The 17,958-nt window shown below is 37.1% G+C and overlaps 1 protein-coding gene and 1 long non-coding RNA gene across 7 annotated transcripts in view; both read right to left on the bottom strand.

Annotated features, from left to right (window-relative positions):
- LOC136030206 (uncharacterized) overlaps positions 1–17,958 on the bottom strand; it is a 422,925-nt gene that overhangs the window by 223,323 nt on the left and 181,644 nt on the right. The window lies entirely within an intron of this gene.
- Positions 1–17,958, bottom strand: part of LOC136030198 (dnaJ homolog subfamily B member 6-like) — a 68,498-nt gene that overhangs the window by 11,717 nt on the left and 38,823 nt on the right. For 3 of the 6 annotated variants that reach the window (XM_065708963.1, XM_065708962.1, XM_065708967.1), the window contains 2 exons: positions 16,248–16,357; positions 4,841–4,975 (listed from right to left, as the gene is read on the bottom strand). In XM_065708963.1, coding sequence (XP_065565035.1) covers positions 4,841–4,975; positions 16,248–16,357 — 245 coding nt within the window. The remainder of the gene's footprint in view (positions 1–4,840; positions 4,976–16,247; positions 16,358–17,958) is intronic. The other 3 variants (XM_065708966.1, XM_065708964.1, XM_065708965.1) reach the window with 1 other exon arrangement.

The raw sequence follows: 17,958 nt of genomic DNA, 5'->3' as shown, positions 1-17,958 counted from the left end.
AAGAATTGCTTTAACTCATCGATGCTACGATGCCCTACGATATCCTATCATTTTTGGGGATGGAGCCGACGGCTATCACTTTAATATTAAATTGATAAATCCAGCCACTAACAAAGAAGTAGCCGGAAGGGCACATGGGGGATATATAAATGACGACGGGGACACAGGGAATATTCGATTAGCAATTACCATCAACAAAGCCCAAGGGTCATCATTAGAAAAATGCGGTATAGATCTGAATACGGATTGTTTTCCCATGGACAATTATTAGGTTGCATGTTCAAGAGTCGATAAACCTGACAATCCATTTATATGCACAGACAATGGGACAGCGAAGAATATTGTATATTCGCAAGTGTTACGTAGTTAAAAACATATATATATATATATATATATACATATATATATATATATATATATATATATATATATATATATATATATATATATATATATATATATATTCACAAGTGGGACGCAGGGACAAAACTACAATGGCGCGTAACGACTTACGCGCGCGGGGAGGGGGGCTTGGGTGGGCGCGAAGCGCCATACCAATAGCTAGTACTAAATATATACTAAAGGGACCTAAGATCCAACAGTTGTTTAGTTACCGATGAGTCTGTGTGCATGATAATATTCCCTTCTTTAAATTAAATCTTGGAAAGTGGCCTCAGAAAAGAATGAAAAGTGAACATCCATATAATGGGGCAACAAGCGATGTACTATTTAATTTGAGGATAAAAACCATTCTCGGTGCTAAACGAGGGAAAATACGTATAAGCTTTCTAAGTTATCCGAACTTGTACGAACTTTCATTTCTATCAAGTCTATGTGGTACAAAGACAGATTTCTATCTAGAAGAGTACCTTAAAGTCCAACATAGCGAATCTTTTTACCACAGGTTTGTCATTATTGACTGAAAAATTGAGATCCCCATAAGGGAGGTTTCCGCAAAAGCTACAGATTGAGCACAGATGGACAAATATATTTTTTCGGATGGCGACAATTTAAGTTTCATTGCCAACGAGAGCAGCAAGCATTATTTATTTAATATTCATTATGTACATTATTACAGAAGTCTAACCACAAAGAGCAACTGGACTTAATAAGAAGAATGTAACTGTTGACCATTTTTAGGCCATATTTCTGAGCTGTGGTACCAGCTTACTGGTTGTGATTACTATGATTGCATTCAAATTAAAATCAGACAACCACAACCTATTTTTAGGCTTGTTTATTTTTAAACGTAAAAATGAACAGCCAATAGTCAAATCATAGAAAGTGAAATTGGAATGAAGTGGAAAATAGTAAGAAATTTTACAACTCAATAAAACAGAATTCTGGACCAAGTTAAGCGTAAATAAAATGTTGCAAATCAGATATACTGTATCCTCAGTTATACGGGTAAAGATAGACGCAGAAGGTAGCGTCCATATAGCCAGCATACATGAGAGAAATCTATAGTTGTTGCCAACCTTAAATCCATGGTTTATATTAAAACCATCCACAATGATTACCTGAAATGAATCATTAGGTATTTTATCCAGTAAATGATCAATGATGTATACAAGTGAAGGAACAGAGCCACTAAGTGATCTAAAGATGTTAACTTCAGTCAAACTACCTACCACGACCACCTACATTAATAAATAGGGACTCAAAAATATTTATATCATTTCTAGATAAATCAGTCCTTACATAATATGAATGATTGTTAGACATATACAAGGCAAGACCGTCTTTTGCCATCCTTCGTTGAGTTAAATGTTCCATCTTGTAACCAGGAACATCCAGAAGCAAATTATTGTAGGAGTTTTAAAATGTATCAAATAGGACAGAAACACTAGCTTATGGGAGAAATACATTGTTATTTACAAAATAACCCTTGTTTTATGTATGTATACTCAATATTGTTCTGTTTTCTTTCACTTCTTCATCTAAAAAAGTCAACACCACTGGTTCTTATAATTCAATTAATTAACTATGCTGGATGCTATGCGAGATGCTAGACATCTCAAAAGCTTTTGATCGAATGGACCATCAAATTTAATTAAGTGAACCTGACAATTATGGGCTTAAAAGAATGACGTCAAAGCCTCGTATTTGGTCAAATAGGTATTTATTTTTTAAAATTTATGGTAAAGAATCAAGTCTTTACGATGCTAGATGTGGGGCCACCCCGGATCTCTTTCTGGATCATTATGGTTTGCTATTTAAAGTAATGATAAGCTTGTAGCGCTTTCAAGTACATGCAGTAAGACCAATGGTAATACTGTAGCCCCTAAACCTAGTAAAGCACTAGAATATTTGCGAATGTTGCCCCTTTTACTGTACCTTATAGGTCTGAAAAAGAATTACTGGAGACATCGCCTATGGAAATGGTAAACATTGGGAAGTGGCTGCGTGTCAACAAGTTAAAAACTAAATTGTAAAAAGTTAACCTTTACAAAAGTTAACCTCGTCAAAGGCGTTAAATACTGGTAATGAAGTTGTGATCCGTTGGAATTCTACGAAATACCCAGGAGTTATTTTAGATCAAGTGTCAGGTTTCTCTGAGCATATATAGTGTATTCGTTCAACGGTGCCAAAAAATTGGTATTATACGAAAACTGAAGCATCAAAAACTTGTTTATATGAATTTTTTACGTTTCTACGAGTCGAAAACTTTTTAGAAAAATGCAGTTTTTTCACTTTTTCCGACATGAACAATCATGAATGCGTGATTATTTATTTGTTCGTTTTTTTCCTAAAGTGTGATCACATTGAACCATTGGTCCTAGAATATCTCATTCGATCAGAGATTCCGTTCGAACGCACTGCCATTCTGCACTGATATTTCAAAGTGCTAAGGTGAAACATTTATGATTGCAACCGATTGTCTTCTAAACATTTAAACTGAATTAGTTCGAGTAAATGCGTATCAATCAGCTCTTCCATTCTTGGGATATTATGAAAATATTCTTATTCATTTCAATCACCCTTGTATTTTAGGAGCATCTCTTAAAGCAAAGGGGACAAAAATTCGAACCAAAGCGTAAGGAGGGGGAGGGCTAAGGAATGGATCTGCCCCCTTTAAGTTCAGCTGCATACGAAATAAATTAAGTTCATTTTAATCTTGATCTTTACTTTCATTCGAAAACGTCTTTTTTTTATTCAATTACTCAGAGAAAATCAACTTTTATATCATCCATCACCTTATACTGAATACCCGAACAGATTTCAAATCCCAAAATTTAGCTGCTTCTAAGCATAAAACCAAATTAAAATAATAAATTGACGACTGAAGACACGCACACAAACAAAAGAAGAAAACCTATAATACTGTTCCTAAATTGGACATCTTGAATGACATATCTAACCATTTCTGATTGCATGAAGCCGGAAGCGATTAATACCCAGATTACCATTTTACAAAACTATGGCCACGAGATCTGGAATTGACAAAAAAAAAAATGAAAAAAAAGAAGAAAAACTACGATGCAACAATTTCAACACTTTGTCAAGAATAAGAGATTTGATAATTAAAACCAGCGGTTTTGCTTCAAGAAGAGAGAAAGACATCCACGTCGTTCCCAATTCAATGTCGTATTATGAACACAGTTTTAGAAGGAATATCCAAACGTGAGGAGTAATTCACACAAATATTATGGCGATGATCTTGACAAGTTTTTTTTTTTATTTTCCAGTAGTCTACCCGTTTATTAATTGTCGCCGAGACAAATTCATTCCCTCACCCCAAAATAAGTTGTCTAAACGTGCCTGTTTCCAATAAAACCTCACGAATAAAAAAGACAGGTGTAGAGAAGGATCTAAGGAGTTCGCGAGAAAATTTATATATATATATATATATATATATATATATATATATATATATATATATATATATATATATATATATATATATATATATATATATATATATATATATATATATATATATATATATATATATATATATATACCTTATCCCACAACTTATTCCCTTTTTTTTAATTCCTTTTTCTTGTCCAATTATCCGTTTGAAAGGACAAGAGACAGTTTTACCGGTCTGTCGCCTTTAGCAAGAGACGATTTCGCATCAATCAGATTCCAGACAAAAAGCATGCAGGAAAAAAAGCTTTACTCTGGCTTCACACACATGCGTTTTCCCTAAAAAATGTACATTTTCTGTGATTCATGCGTTATCTGACGCCCGATTCTTCGCTGTGACGAATCGACGCATTTGTTCAATTAAAATATCTTAAACCATCAATTAAAACACATGCAGCAAAAAACCAAGTTTGAAATTAATAGATGGATGGTAATGATAAATTATTTACGGTATATTTTCACATGGATGAGAGAGAGATGGAAGTTATCCATCCACTTGAACCTATGGATTCACGCTGGATTTGTTCAACTAAATAATATTTTTCCTTCCATCCACCTTTTATCCATCTCCTGTTGAGCTTGGCGAAAAGCTCATGTTCAATTCTTTCTTGAAACCAGAGTAGAACTGGGGACTTCCACACTGGTTATTTCCACAAGGAAAAGAGGAAGGAGATGAATACGAGTTCAGCTGCCATTCCCGTGAAAATAGGCCATAGATGTAAGATGTAAGTCAGGATATAAAAACATCGTGATTACGTACGTGATTACGTTGCGAATGAGTTGCTTATTCCCATTCCCTTTTAACGGATGCCCGGGACCGATTCGATTTGATTAGTTCTGATGCATCCGTCATTCGTGAGCCGTTTTGCACGAAAAAAAAAACGGACCTTTGTGAACCAAAGGTTAACATGCATTGGTTTAGAATGAACATGAACAAGAGACCATGCGCAGATGAATAATAAGCTACCAAAAGTTTTGCGAAAAGCATCCGAAAATCCATGAAAAGAAAACGTTCTTGGAAAGCGTGATCCACTAGTTGTTGACCGGTTCTTGGCTTCAGCGGCTTGATTTAGGCGCTGATCATAAAAACGCCGTTTTTTATCTAATAAAAAAGGCAGACAAATCATAGAAAAAAGCAACACAATACGAAAGAAAAAGCAAAAAATCATAAAGAAAAGCCAAAGAAAAATTCAAATGCTGAGAATAGTTACTGATACGTTTTCAACACCCTACTTTAAATAGAACTACAAGCTAATTTATTGTTATGAGATCTTCAGTTGTTTTCATCGAAGAACCATAAAACAAAGACAGGTAAACCGGTATACTTCAGAATAGAAAAAGAAACTGTATCTTGCATCGCTTCCCAATTTATATTAATCTCCAAATAAAGTTTACAGTAAGAAACCGGATCCGACGAATTTTATTTAGTAATACAGTATTAAGTTAATATTAACATAAATACGGCTGAAATGGTGACAAATCAAAAATAAAATCAACAGAGTATTCAAGTAATAAAGCAAATCAAAGAGGAAAAGGGAAATTATTACACTTCCGTGTCTAAAGTAAAAATTGTTTATTTTGCTGTTGTATTTCAGTAATCCAGTCGTATTATTCCTTGTTTTTGCCTTGTCTTTTTAAAACTGCTTAACTGATAATTCACAATAAATAATATCGAGTGACCAATCTAGAATGCTAGGTAAATGCAACTCTGTTTGAACACATAACTTAACTTTTTTTTAGACCTGACTGGTCCTTAAGAAGGATATATTAGTCCAGTAAAAAGCAGGTTTGAGTTACAGCGTCTTTCACAAGTAAACCTTCTATCACTCTGTTGCGTAATATAATGAAAAACCAGGAATTGGGAATAGAGTAACAGAATAATCATCAAACAGTTCATGGCAGCGAATTATAAGTAAGAATCACTCGGTCTAAATGTAACCAAAACTAAAAAAAAAATTGGAATTTTGATAACAATTAATACACATGAAGGATTGGCTTTTTTTGCTGATTCAAAATATATAAAATGCATGAGGTTTGATTTTGCACATCAAAAAATACAGCCTGAGTAAATTTTGACTTATTTTTGAAAAATGGGGGAAGCATCCTCAAAAATACAAGCCATCTTAACGAAAATCACGCCTTCAGATTTAGCATATTGATGAACCCCACTGTTAAGGTTACAAGTTCCTATTTACAAAAACGTAGAATTTGCATTTTTTGCCAGAAAAAAGGTCACGAACGCGTGTTTATTGATTTTTCTGTTTGTTTTCCCGAGCGGTGATCACATTGAATCAAGGATCTTAGAATGTCGTGATAGGACTAATTCTAAAAGTTAGAGATAGCCAATTTATATAGCATAGTGGAAAGGTCAAATAACTATGCCTATGTGGATGGCAGAACCCCTAGGGAGAGAAAATGAAAAGAAAAACAAAAAGGGTACACACAAAACCACACACAATTCTTGACAACTTTAGCTTTCAAACACTTTCCAGCATCCAGTTCCAGTTCCAGAATTTGTGTAAGGGTATATGGACTACCTAATTAGTCCATTCACCTCTTTGACTAAAAAAATATCTTCAGATAAAAATGGAAATATCCTCCAATCAACTAGCAATGGGTTCTCCTTATGAAATTAATTCATTCTAACGATGTGTTGTGGGAAGTACGGGTATTTGAGCTGCCTGTCCACAGCAGTATAAGGCCTATATAGTACAGGCAAATGGAGGTTTGACCCGAAACAAATTGCAACAGAAATTATTCTTACACCATCTTGTAGAGAAAAAAAACTGAACAACATATCCATTTTCGCATATTCTGAGTCGACGCAAAATAACCGTGTTTTGGCTTTTAATGCGATTTTTTTTACGTTTTCCGAAAAAAAATATAATTTTAGTATCCGACCGTTTTTCTTGAAATGAAGTATGATTCTGATCCAGAATGACAAGCTGAGACAGAAAATGAAGTCAGATTGTAAAGACAATCAATCGCACTTGTTATTCAACAAATGATCGGTTTTTCGTAAAAATACCTGAACTAGGCACTAGTATAAGACACTTCGAAGGCTACGTAATGCAATAAAAATGAAAATCGTCACATTCATTACTTAGTGTTTTAAAAATTTCAAAGTTTATTCCCAAGATTTGACTGAGAAATATCTCATCGATACTCTGAACGCAATGGGATTCTGTTCGTCGTACTATGAAGTTCGGCGATTCGAAAGATGTTCAGCCATTAGCGCAGATGATGATCTGGATGAAATTCTCCCTGGTGGGTTTATTCACCACGTTGCCGACAACGTTGATCATGATATCTGCACTCTCGATGGCAACAATACTGTCCACGGTATGGGTATCATTGCCTCTGTGACACCAGCGTCAACTTCTGCTAGAATACGCATTCCTAGGATTAATCCCACTGCCGATGACATAAGAAATGCTCAAAAGATACGCATTGTGCACCATAAATCAGAAGATTCCATACTCTCGCGAATCAGATATGAAGGTCTGAGAGATTTCCAACCAGTTGTTAACTCTACCCTTGAAATCCTCTGGCATTCCTCCTGGTACCTGAAAACTCCAAGACCGGGTTGGAATGGCACACAGCAAGCACTTGTGGTGGGGAATCACCCAGGGAAATCGTCTATTGTTTTCTTCCCAATGATCGATCTCCTAGCTAGTGACGACACCTGTATTTACTCCACTTTGCTTTTTATTGTAGACCAGGCCATGCGACATGGATTTACTCCCGTCGTAACCTTTGACCAACCCTTGTAGTGGAAAGCCATGAAAATGGTCGAAGCGGCTTCACCAGGAAGTGCACTTTCAAAAGTCGTCGTGAAACTTGGTGGATTCCATACCATGATGAGTTTTCTTGGAGCAGTGGGTTACATCATGGATGGGTCAGGACTCAGAGAGGTTCTTGAACACGTGTATGCGCCCAATACAGTTCCCCACCTTCTCAGCGGAAAAGCGATCGCTAGAGCAGTACGTGGACATTTACTTATTGACGCTGCGCTACACGCCATTCTGCTTTCTGAGGTTTTTGCCGACAACCAAGCTAGTGCTGATGAGCCAAGACTACAATCCGAAGAAATTGTGGAACTCAGAAACCTATACGAGAAATTGATGAATAAGGAAGTAGTTGCTGAGGTTGCAGAAGGCAATCCTTCCTTAGAAAAAATACAGGAATTCATCAGCAGCAAGAGAAAAGAACTGCTCCAGTGTCGAACATCAAAGCTTTGGTTCCAGTATTTGGACATGGTTGCGATTCTACGAAACTTTGTAAAAGGAGAACGATCTGGGTCATGGGAGCTCCATTTGAAGTCTACCTCAGACATGTTACATTACCTGGCGGCTGCAGGACACAACCACTATAAGAAATCATGCCATCTTTACCTCCAGCGAATGGACAAGCTCGAAGATACCCATCCTACGGTCTACCAGGCTTTCCAGAGTGGCATGCATGTAGTAAGACGTTCTGATTGAACAGGAGCTTATGCGCTCTCTTAAAACCTCTGGTGGCCTAACCAACAGCAGCGGCATGACAGACGCTCAGAGGTCCTTATGGGTTTTGTCGCGACCAGTCTGCTCTACAGTAAACCTTCTGATTGAACGTATCTCACAAATTCTGTACGTTACAAGCGATCAGCACAAGGAGATGTCAGAGCCGATGCAACTGAGAGACTGCAAAGATACGCAGACGATTATCGAGTTTCTGGAAAGGGGGTTCACCATTTGAGGGAGATGTTCAGTTAAGAAGCATAGCAAATGGTCTAACTGCCTATCCGTCTGCCAACGTTGATTCTGCCAAAGATGTTGGCCTAAAAGTCATTGACGCCATGTCTGGACAGCTGGTCTCTGACTTTGTGTCTCGACGAAAACAACAGGCAATCCAGATGACGACCAAGCAAAGTCCAAGCAGAGACTGCAAACGACTAGACCCGACTCTTCTTTTTCAGAGGTTTATCATGATCGCGAAAAGGATCAATCTTACGGAAACTGAGTACTTTCAACATGAACTGTGTTCCTACCCAGTGTCACTTTTTGACAGCTCTTGCATGCTCCGGACTGCGAACAAACCAGAACTTGCGAAGGCCATAGCCCAGGCGTGCAACCTTGAGAAGCATTCATTTCTCCTCCCCGAAGGCACTTGATATATCCTAGACGGAGGAGCTCTGCTGCACAGGATACCATGGACAAAAAATGAAAGACACCTGGAGATTCTAGACCATTATGCAACTTACGTGACAGGAAAGTACCCTTCTGCCACTATCGTTTTCGACGATATCGGCTACGATGGTGGGGCTTCCATAAAAGATATAGCTCACTCGCAGAGGAGTCGTACAGTTGGCCGTAAGATCTTCTTCACAGCAGATATGCAGCTCAAGGTGAAGAAAGAAGAGTTCTTATCTTGCAAGAAAAACAAAGCCAGGTTTATCTGCGCTTTGGCTGATCATCTCCGTGCAAAGGGTGTCTCTATCTCCCAGGCATCAGGTGACGCAGATGTCCCGATTGTGGAAGCTGCTATTGCCTCTTCACGGTATCACGACACTGCCGTAGTTGGGGACGATACCGATCTATTGGTTCTCTTATGCTACCTTATGGAACTTGAACAAACTCCGCAGAGAAGTTTTTGAAAAGGAAGTGACAACGGCAAACTCTTTTGTTCACCCATAATATCTGCCACTAACTTCTGATGCAGCCAAGTTTCATAGCTATAGAGTTTTTTATCAAGTTCAGGTACGGACCGGGGAGCCTGATCCGGAACTGAAAGCCGAGGAATGGGGATGGAAGAATAAAGATGACTTCTTGTACCCATTAACAACTGACCTCCCACCAGCCCCGCGTATGCTCCTAAAGATTGTGAAGTGCTCCTGTCGTGTACAGTGTAGTTCAGCGATGTGTAGCTGCTTTAAAAACGGCTTAGTTTGTACTCCAGCATGCAGAACCTGCAAAGGAACAATGTGTTCCAACTCCCCAAAAATCGACAGCAACAATGATGAAGAGAACCTAGAACCCTAGTCGTTAATCCATTCCAAATGAAGAAGTTGTGAAACTAGTCGGAATCTGATTCTCTATTTTGTATTTTTTATAAGATTGATTCTATTTAATAGACTGTGAAGATTGGACACTATGGGTTGACCCTAAATAGTATACGAAGAGTGTTTTAAGTGTGATTTACGATACTGACCACTGAAAACCAGTTCGGTTTGTAATTCGCTTTCCCTAATTATTTTCTAAAAAAAAGTAGATCATTCATTAATGATTACGATTTTTTTTTCTGGTTCAGTGAACAACCTATTTGATTCTATTTTCGGTCTCAGATCGTGATTCTACGTCAGAACCACACTTTCATTCAAGAAAATCGGGCTACAACAAAAATTGTAATTTTTAGGCAAAAAAAGTCGAAAAAAATACAGTTATTTGGGTTAGAATCATAATTCAGTTCAAAAAAACTGATGTCCACGAAAATTGCGATTTTTATTCGATTAACGGAAAAAATAGCATTAAAAGCCCAAAAACGGTTATTTTGCGTCGACTCAGAATCTGCGAAAATGGATATGTTGTTCAGTTTTTTTTCTCTACAAAATTACGTAAAAATCATTTCTGTTGCAATTTGTTTCGGGTCGACCTCTTTTTGGAGCTCATTTTCCTGTACTAATAGGACGGCCGGTACCTATACGACTCTTCCCCTTCACTCCCGCTCTTTTCTGCACATGCCATAAATATTACTGAATCAACCCTATTTACATTGTCTTTTTCATGCTTTAGTAAATGGGTCAAACATTACATGATTTCACAAATAGCAATACTGGGCACTTGATAGAAGGCAAGTCAGTGGAAAATCGATAATTCTGTTGCAGCGATCAGCAAATCTACGTGACAGTTCGTCCATTTTTCTTGTCAAATCTCAAAAACATCCCGTGCCGTCGTGAAACATAAATACTACGAGTCCAAATGGAGATACTAAGAAAATACTGGCAGAACCTAAAGAACAGCGATTGGATTTACTTTTTATCAGAAGCAGAGAAAATTTTCCAAAAAGGTGTAAAAAAAAAGACAAATCCGTTGCAAAAAAACTCATTAAATAGCCAACGAAGGGTTCTCTTATCAAACTTACCCTGGCGAGAAGACCATAAGATACTTATCCTGGCGAAAAGACCATAAGATTTTCTTAGTTTCTCTTTGAAAGAAACAATTATAAACTGCTAGTAGATCTAATTGTTGTTCCAAATGGAAGGGCTAAATACCTAAGTGAACTGGAAGATGAGATTGTGGCGGGATCAACTAGGATTGTATCATTGGAAGCGATCTCCAGTCTAACGACAAGAAACTCTGATTTGAAAGTAGCAACTGAAAGACCGATTGCTTTCCGTCCGGAGCAAACAACATCAACAACGTTCTGGAGTGCCCCAAGAATATCGGCCAAGAGAAGAATGTCACCGACATGAGACAAGTGACTTGCGTCGATATATGGCTCAAATTAAGTATGATGGAATCTGTCGAGTGACTACTCTAACAGAGTTATTAAATATTGCCGGACTAAAAACAAAACCTTGATTAACGCCACGGCGCACACGAATACGATTACTAAAAGTATCTTGCAAATGTATCCAGATTCAGGAGTTCTGATACCACTGCCACAGGCATTTACAAATAAATGGATTAATTCCACTACTAAAGAGAGACAGAATTGCTTGGGAGTGAAAAATGGAGTCAAAAGCCTTTGAAACATTAATGGCGCAAACGTAAACGCTACTTTTTGCCTTTCAAGAATCACTAGAAGAGTTGTATGGGCGTTCTGCACGCCAAGACCTTCCCCCAAAACCAAACTGTTTATCGCCATGATCACATTTCGTGTTAATTTCGTTATAGATAAGCTTCTCAAGAAGCTTGCCAATCGTCGAATATACAGTAATCGGTCTATATGCGTCACAGGATTTAGGTTCTTTATTTTCTTAAAATGCAAGTTACTAGACCTTCACATAGCGCATCAGGAATATGCTGCTGGGCGATACAAGCCTGAAATAAAATAGCAAGATGGTCAAACAATTTTACTGTCTCGTATATCAGATGTTCGGGTTGCAGGCCGTCTGCACCCGATGCTTTACCTGGTTTAACGCGGTGAATATGTGCCTGAATAGATACTCGCGTGATAGTGATATAGTTTTTAGCATGGTCTAACTTTGCAAAATGACTCAAAAGTATAAATCTAAATGTTGTGTCCAGAGAAGAGGTGGATCGTCAGAAAATAACTAGGAAAAATGACTTTCCCAAGAGCCTAAATCAATCAGATTATCCTCAGATGAAGAAGTCGAGGTATGATTTGACACGTGACACCACAACAGCTGGGGGTTACTTTTAATATCCCGCGAAAGATTGCAGATTTGACGCCATTTCCATTGCCGCACAACATTTCTATATACACGCTTCGTATATTTGACGATTTGGAATAAATTACCTGACCTTGGATAACTGCAGTCGGCCCAAATACGAAACCACAATTTCTGTCGATGTTTAATCCTCTGAAGTCCAACATCTTCACTCCGCCCTTTTTTACATGTCCCAACTCGAACTTTGGTTAAAGGAAGAGAGACTGAAGCAGCGACCTTGATTGAATGAACTAATTTCACCAAGTAAAAATCCAAATCGCAAGTGTTCCAAGTTTATGGACGCACATAAAAGGTGAAATACGCTTGTTAGGATGTCGCTTGAAACGTCAACCATGGTACCCTGCATCTGGTAAATCCAAATCAGAAGTGGACCCCGAAAACGGCTATAGGAAACGCCATTTTTGGGCGTTTCAATAGGGAAAGGGCTTTAATTTTGGTAGCAGAAAAACGCCACTAGGAAGGGAGGAAAGTAATATCTGAGTAAGCGGCACATTCTCATTTTTTAGATCCATGTTAAAATCACCACAAATAAATATTGACTAATTTGTTGACCGAATCCTATGAATGGATTTAGAAAGCGAATTTAAGATAATGGAAAATTTAAAGATAATATGTGGAAAATTTAAGACAAGAGGACTCATGTCGGTAGTTCGTTAGCGTATACACACATCGAAATAGAAGAACCAAAATCAATATATACTAATATATACGTCAGAAGATTTAAAAAGAGAGCAAGAAAACTTCTTATTCAGTGTAATTGCTAGACCGTCGGAAGGACGACCAGATGTCAGTTTGCCGGGACTAAAAAAAGAACATGTGGTCACGCGAGAGCTCTCGCTCTGATACATTATAAGCACTTAGAAGGTGTTTAGTGATGCAAACAATTTCGTAACTAATAAAGCCTTTCGATAGGTCTAAGCTTGTCGCGAGCATCATAGATAATTTGAAAAAATAACAACACGGCTTAGTTAGAAATCATCATCACTTAAATATTAAACACAGGCAGATGGACTAAATCTTCCTGAGACCCTTTGAACGGGAAGGTGCTTCTTAAGCTTCTTAAGCACCAATCAATTGCTACGATGATTCTCTCCACAATTAGAACATTAAACAATCTGAGATGGACATGGTTGGTCCTTGTTAGTGTGATCACCTCCACATTTATTACATTTAACAGGGCTCTTAGATTCCCTTGCGAAATGCCCAAGTCCTTGGCAATTTAGGCACTGCTTAGGCTTTCCGATTGGCAGAGTCACTCAGAATAGGCAATATTCAATCTTGATGCCAAACTGGATTGCGATATCAAGCTCTTCTTTAATTTTAAAATTCAGTTGCACTATTCTAGAACTTTCATACCTTTTTGCGCTTATGATTCTGCTATCAAGCCTCGGAATCAGGGAGATATCATAATCGGGATCCATCTTGGTGGAGGGGGATGGCTGTAACTGCTGCAGTGGCCGACTCTTCATTGATCAAATGCATGACCAGTCGACAAACTTCTACAGAGCCAATTTTCTGCACAAATTCACATTGGTTCTTCGGGTTTTGCACGTTAATATTTGAAAGAATGTTCGTTAGTACGACAGGAACGGTGGTTGGCTGACGTGATGACGATAATGGCCAGACAGTTGAGACTGGAACCTGTGAGAAAATTTCATGCTGTTCCACTAAGAAATTTAGCATACGGAGACACTTGTTTTGGCTTGAAGCCACAATCATAGGCGCATCATTTGGAAACGGAGGCAAATCCGAGGGGTCTACGATGTCAAAAAGCAGTGGAGGTTCATCTCGTTGCACTAAGCCCCTAATTAATTCGTAAATATATGAAAGGAAAGACATAGCAGGGTGCGAACCTCTTCGATTTTCAAAAATGTCCACTTGAAAAGCCCTTTTGCACGCCTCGATTGCATGCTTAATTGCATCTTTTCCAAAAAACTTTGCAGCAGTTTGAATGATTGAGTCCTTATCTTTCGCTATATGCTGCTGCGAAAAGTTCAACACCGGACACACAAAAATAGAGCCTGTCATTGGTTAATTACCATACAGCTAGCTCTCGCTTCACAATTGAAAATCATAGTCCAAGTCACTATAATTCTAATTGCAACATGATATAAATCCTACTTTCAGCGGAAAGGAAACTTTCCGGAGAATTTTCCATGGAAGATTTTACATAGGGGGAGAGGGGTGGATTTCCAGGCATGATTTGAAAAACATTCAGAAATGAAATAAAAAACAAGCTTTTTCAACAAAAAGTAATGAGCAACATTAAAACTTAAAACGAACATAAATTATTCCGTATATCAGGGTTGGGGGAGGATCTTTCCCTTCCTAATCCATCGTTTTTTAAGCTAAAGTTAAACTCTTTGTCTCAATTCTTGTGTCTCAAAGAAACATCGTCTCTCAGAAAGTCTCCTGAAAGACACAGGCTGTTTGAATGAGGAGTATTCTTAAGGAACTTTTAGACTTTAGTATAAAGGACTAGGGTTAAAGAATAGCCCCCTTCATATACGGACTCATTTCTGTTCATTTTCAGTTTTAACGTTGCTCCTTATTTTTAGTTGAAAAACTGTATCTGATTTTTTTTCTCATAGAGTTGGGGTAGAGATAAGGAGTAAAAAAAATTCTCACTGTTTCTCTGACTGTATAGCGGCAAACAATCGACTGGTATAACTTTAATGTGTGGATTGATTTTTTATATGCATTGCGTAATTATAAATCTAGATTAAAGACAGAAAATGAAATTGCCAGATAAATCTTAACTCTAACGAACGACTGCCAACTACTCCCAATCGAATCAGAATTCCCAAAAGTGCTTCTCGGGTCATGACCATACAACTTTTTTATCACAAGGATTAAAATTTAAATAGAAGATTTAGGGGAGATTTACCCCCCTAGATTTAGCAAAAATACCTTTCTTTGGTATTTCCATTGGAAAAAAATCGAGCCTCTCCCCTCTAGTTTTTGAAAAAACTACCTTTTTTGTATCTTAATTTTTTTTATAATAAAAAAAAATCCTTGTCTCCCTCTACATTTTGGTGAACTGACACCCCTAGCCTTGGGCCCTCTGGCTGTAAGCTATTAGGCAAACACTTTCCTTTCTGAAAAGTGTAGTCGTTACTTATATCGTCTTCTCCTGCTTCTCAAAAGAGAAGGATAGATCGAGAGAGAAATTACGTGTGGAATTTTGACTGGACGGAGACTAGAGATGCTTCAAAAACAGACCACATCCATAATGAAAATCAAAGATAAAAACACAGCTGCAGTAGTCACTTCCAGAACAGATAATCTCAAGGAGCTCTTGAAACCCAAGTGGAAACGGGCAACCTATGTCATCGCAAAGTAATGGCAAATTTATGTGACAAACAACTGTTTTCACTGCTCGAAATATTCAACAGATAAAGCTTTTGTTCAATATGAGTTCTTTTCAATGACCTTTTTTTCAAGTATTAAGTACTAGTATTAGGTTAATGCAGTGTTACATTTAAGCGTTTCATGATGATCACTGATCAAAGTTTGTGTTATTTGTGTCTCTCGTTTATCTTATTGTACTGTGTAAATAATCAGAATAAAATCAGAAAATCAGAATATAAGCATAACTAAGGAAACTCAAAGCCCCTTTTCCCTAAAGGCCTGAGATCATAATCAACAAAAAAAAAGAAGCAAATTGTCATTTAACTATGCAAAATATAAAGTAGAAAAGAATGGATAACTTACAAGAGTTAGGTAGTAAATAAATCAGTCGGATAAATAAGTGAATTTATTATAATTATTAATTGAGCAAAATAAATAAACCCTTCGGAAGACAGTGTAAACACGCAACCTAAGAGTCCAATATTTCTGAAGCACTAATGCCGATCTATGACTTTCTTAAACAAATAATATTTATTTCAAGGGACAGATATCCATCTCTTGCCGGTTAAGATATTCTTAGTTATGAAACTAGTGAAGTCTCAAGATAATTAAAAACAAAATTAAAACTTACCATCAATAAGAACTTCATAAGCTTCTGAAATCTCTTTAAAACGGATCGTAGCTTCTTCCTGATTATCTGGATTTTTATCAGGATGCCATTTCAAAGCCAAACGACGGTACCTAAAATTAATCATAAGTTTCACTAAATACTTCCATTCCTTTCCAATGGGAATATTAAAAAGTTGGAACAAAATTTATAAAATAAATGAATAAGGAGCAGCATGTGGAGCAACTGTATTTGAATCGCGAGATTCGGGATTCTGACTTGCATTGAAGCCCAACTTTTAGATTTTTGAGGTCACTGACGAGTATTCTGAGGCTAAATTTACAATGTGTATGGCCTAAAGCGAAACATAGTTATTACATATTTAACAAATGATGTTGATTTTCACAAAAACCAGTATTGGAGTGTTTTTGCAGTCATTATTTTCCAATACGAGGCTGAAATTTTAATTTAAGTGACATAAAACATGTTGCTAACAACATCTAAGAAAATAAAAAGAAAATAAATAAAACAATCTAAGAACTTGTTGCTTACATACATGAAACTTGTATGGGAATTTAAACGTCCAGAAACAACATCCAGATACAGCAAGTGTATGTTTCACCAAGAATATTTAAATGATTGGAGAGCACTTATAAAAAATGTAGGTTGAAAACTAAGTGTGGGTTCAAGAAATTTACATTGTAATTTAAGTTATATATTTGTAATTAGTGGCTTGAAACCTCTTAAATATAAACTCTAGTTGAAACTAAACGCCATTGTGAAATTTTGTGCTAATTGCGTGCTCCATAAAGATAGTCTTAATCTCACGAATGTTATTAGCATCTGGAAAAAAATTGGTTTCGGTGCAAATTGGAAACTATTTCATAATTTTAGCTGGAGGGGATTTCAGGTGGGGAATTTTGTGGTCAACCTTAAGTTCTATTCATCACACTTTTTGTTTCATTATAAGCCGAGATAGTGGAATCGAACCGCGTCTTGAAGAAAAAATTATCAAAAATCCAATTTTAGGAAACAAAACATAGCTACACTTAACTGCAAAACGAAAGCAGCTCACTGGGTAGTAGTACTCCTTGGCATATTGATATTTATTCAGCGTGCAAAAGAACTTTCCTAAAGGTAAATACCGATGTTTCACTTTGATCAATAAAAGTTTGCATCTAACCAATTAAGTAAATACACTCTACATTTGCATGCAGCTAGAGTGGAACTGTGGTGTGAGGCCACTTAGCTTCAGGCTGCTATAAGCTGCGAAAGGTATTTAAGAATATTTCTATAACTATTCGTTGTCATTTCCTAGATTTTTGTTTTCATTCGTCCGTTTTGGCGTTTCTTCACCCTGCTTGCCTGATTAACTGTTGCACTTATAAAGAGAAAGTTGAACAACATAGGGAAAAACATACTGACAATAATACACCCTTTTCAATGGCCAGAGATCTAAAATTAATTTTTCTTTTTTTGGAGCCACTGAAAGATACCATCTCAGATTTGAAGTTTTTGCGGTTTTAAAAGATTTTTTTCAAGACTCATAAATAACAAACATCAGTCGAGCTACTACGACCCAAACGTCTTCACTAAAACCGCCAATAAGCGTCCTTTATGCAAATCTAACGATGGCTAATGCCATGTCTGTAAGCTGGCTTAAGTACAATTCGCAGGCTGGACAAGACGTTAGTGATCCATGGCCTACATTTATGGAGCAGACGTTTTGAACTGG

This window comes from Artemia franciscana, chromosome 8, assembly GCF_032884065.1.
Source record: "Artemia franciscana chromosome 8, ASM3288406v1, whole genome shotgun sequence".
NCBI classification, from domain to species: Eukaryota; Metazoa; Arthropoda; class Branchiopoda; order Anostraca; family Artemiidae; genus Artemia; species Artemia franciscana.
The sequence above is the reverse complement of the archived record's forward strand: the minus strand, read 5'-3'. Positions and strand labels throughout refer to the sequence as shown.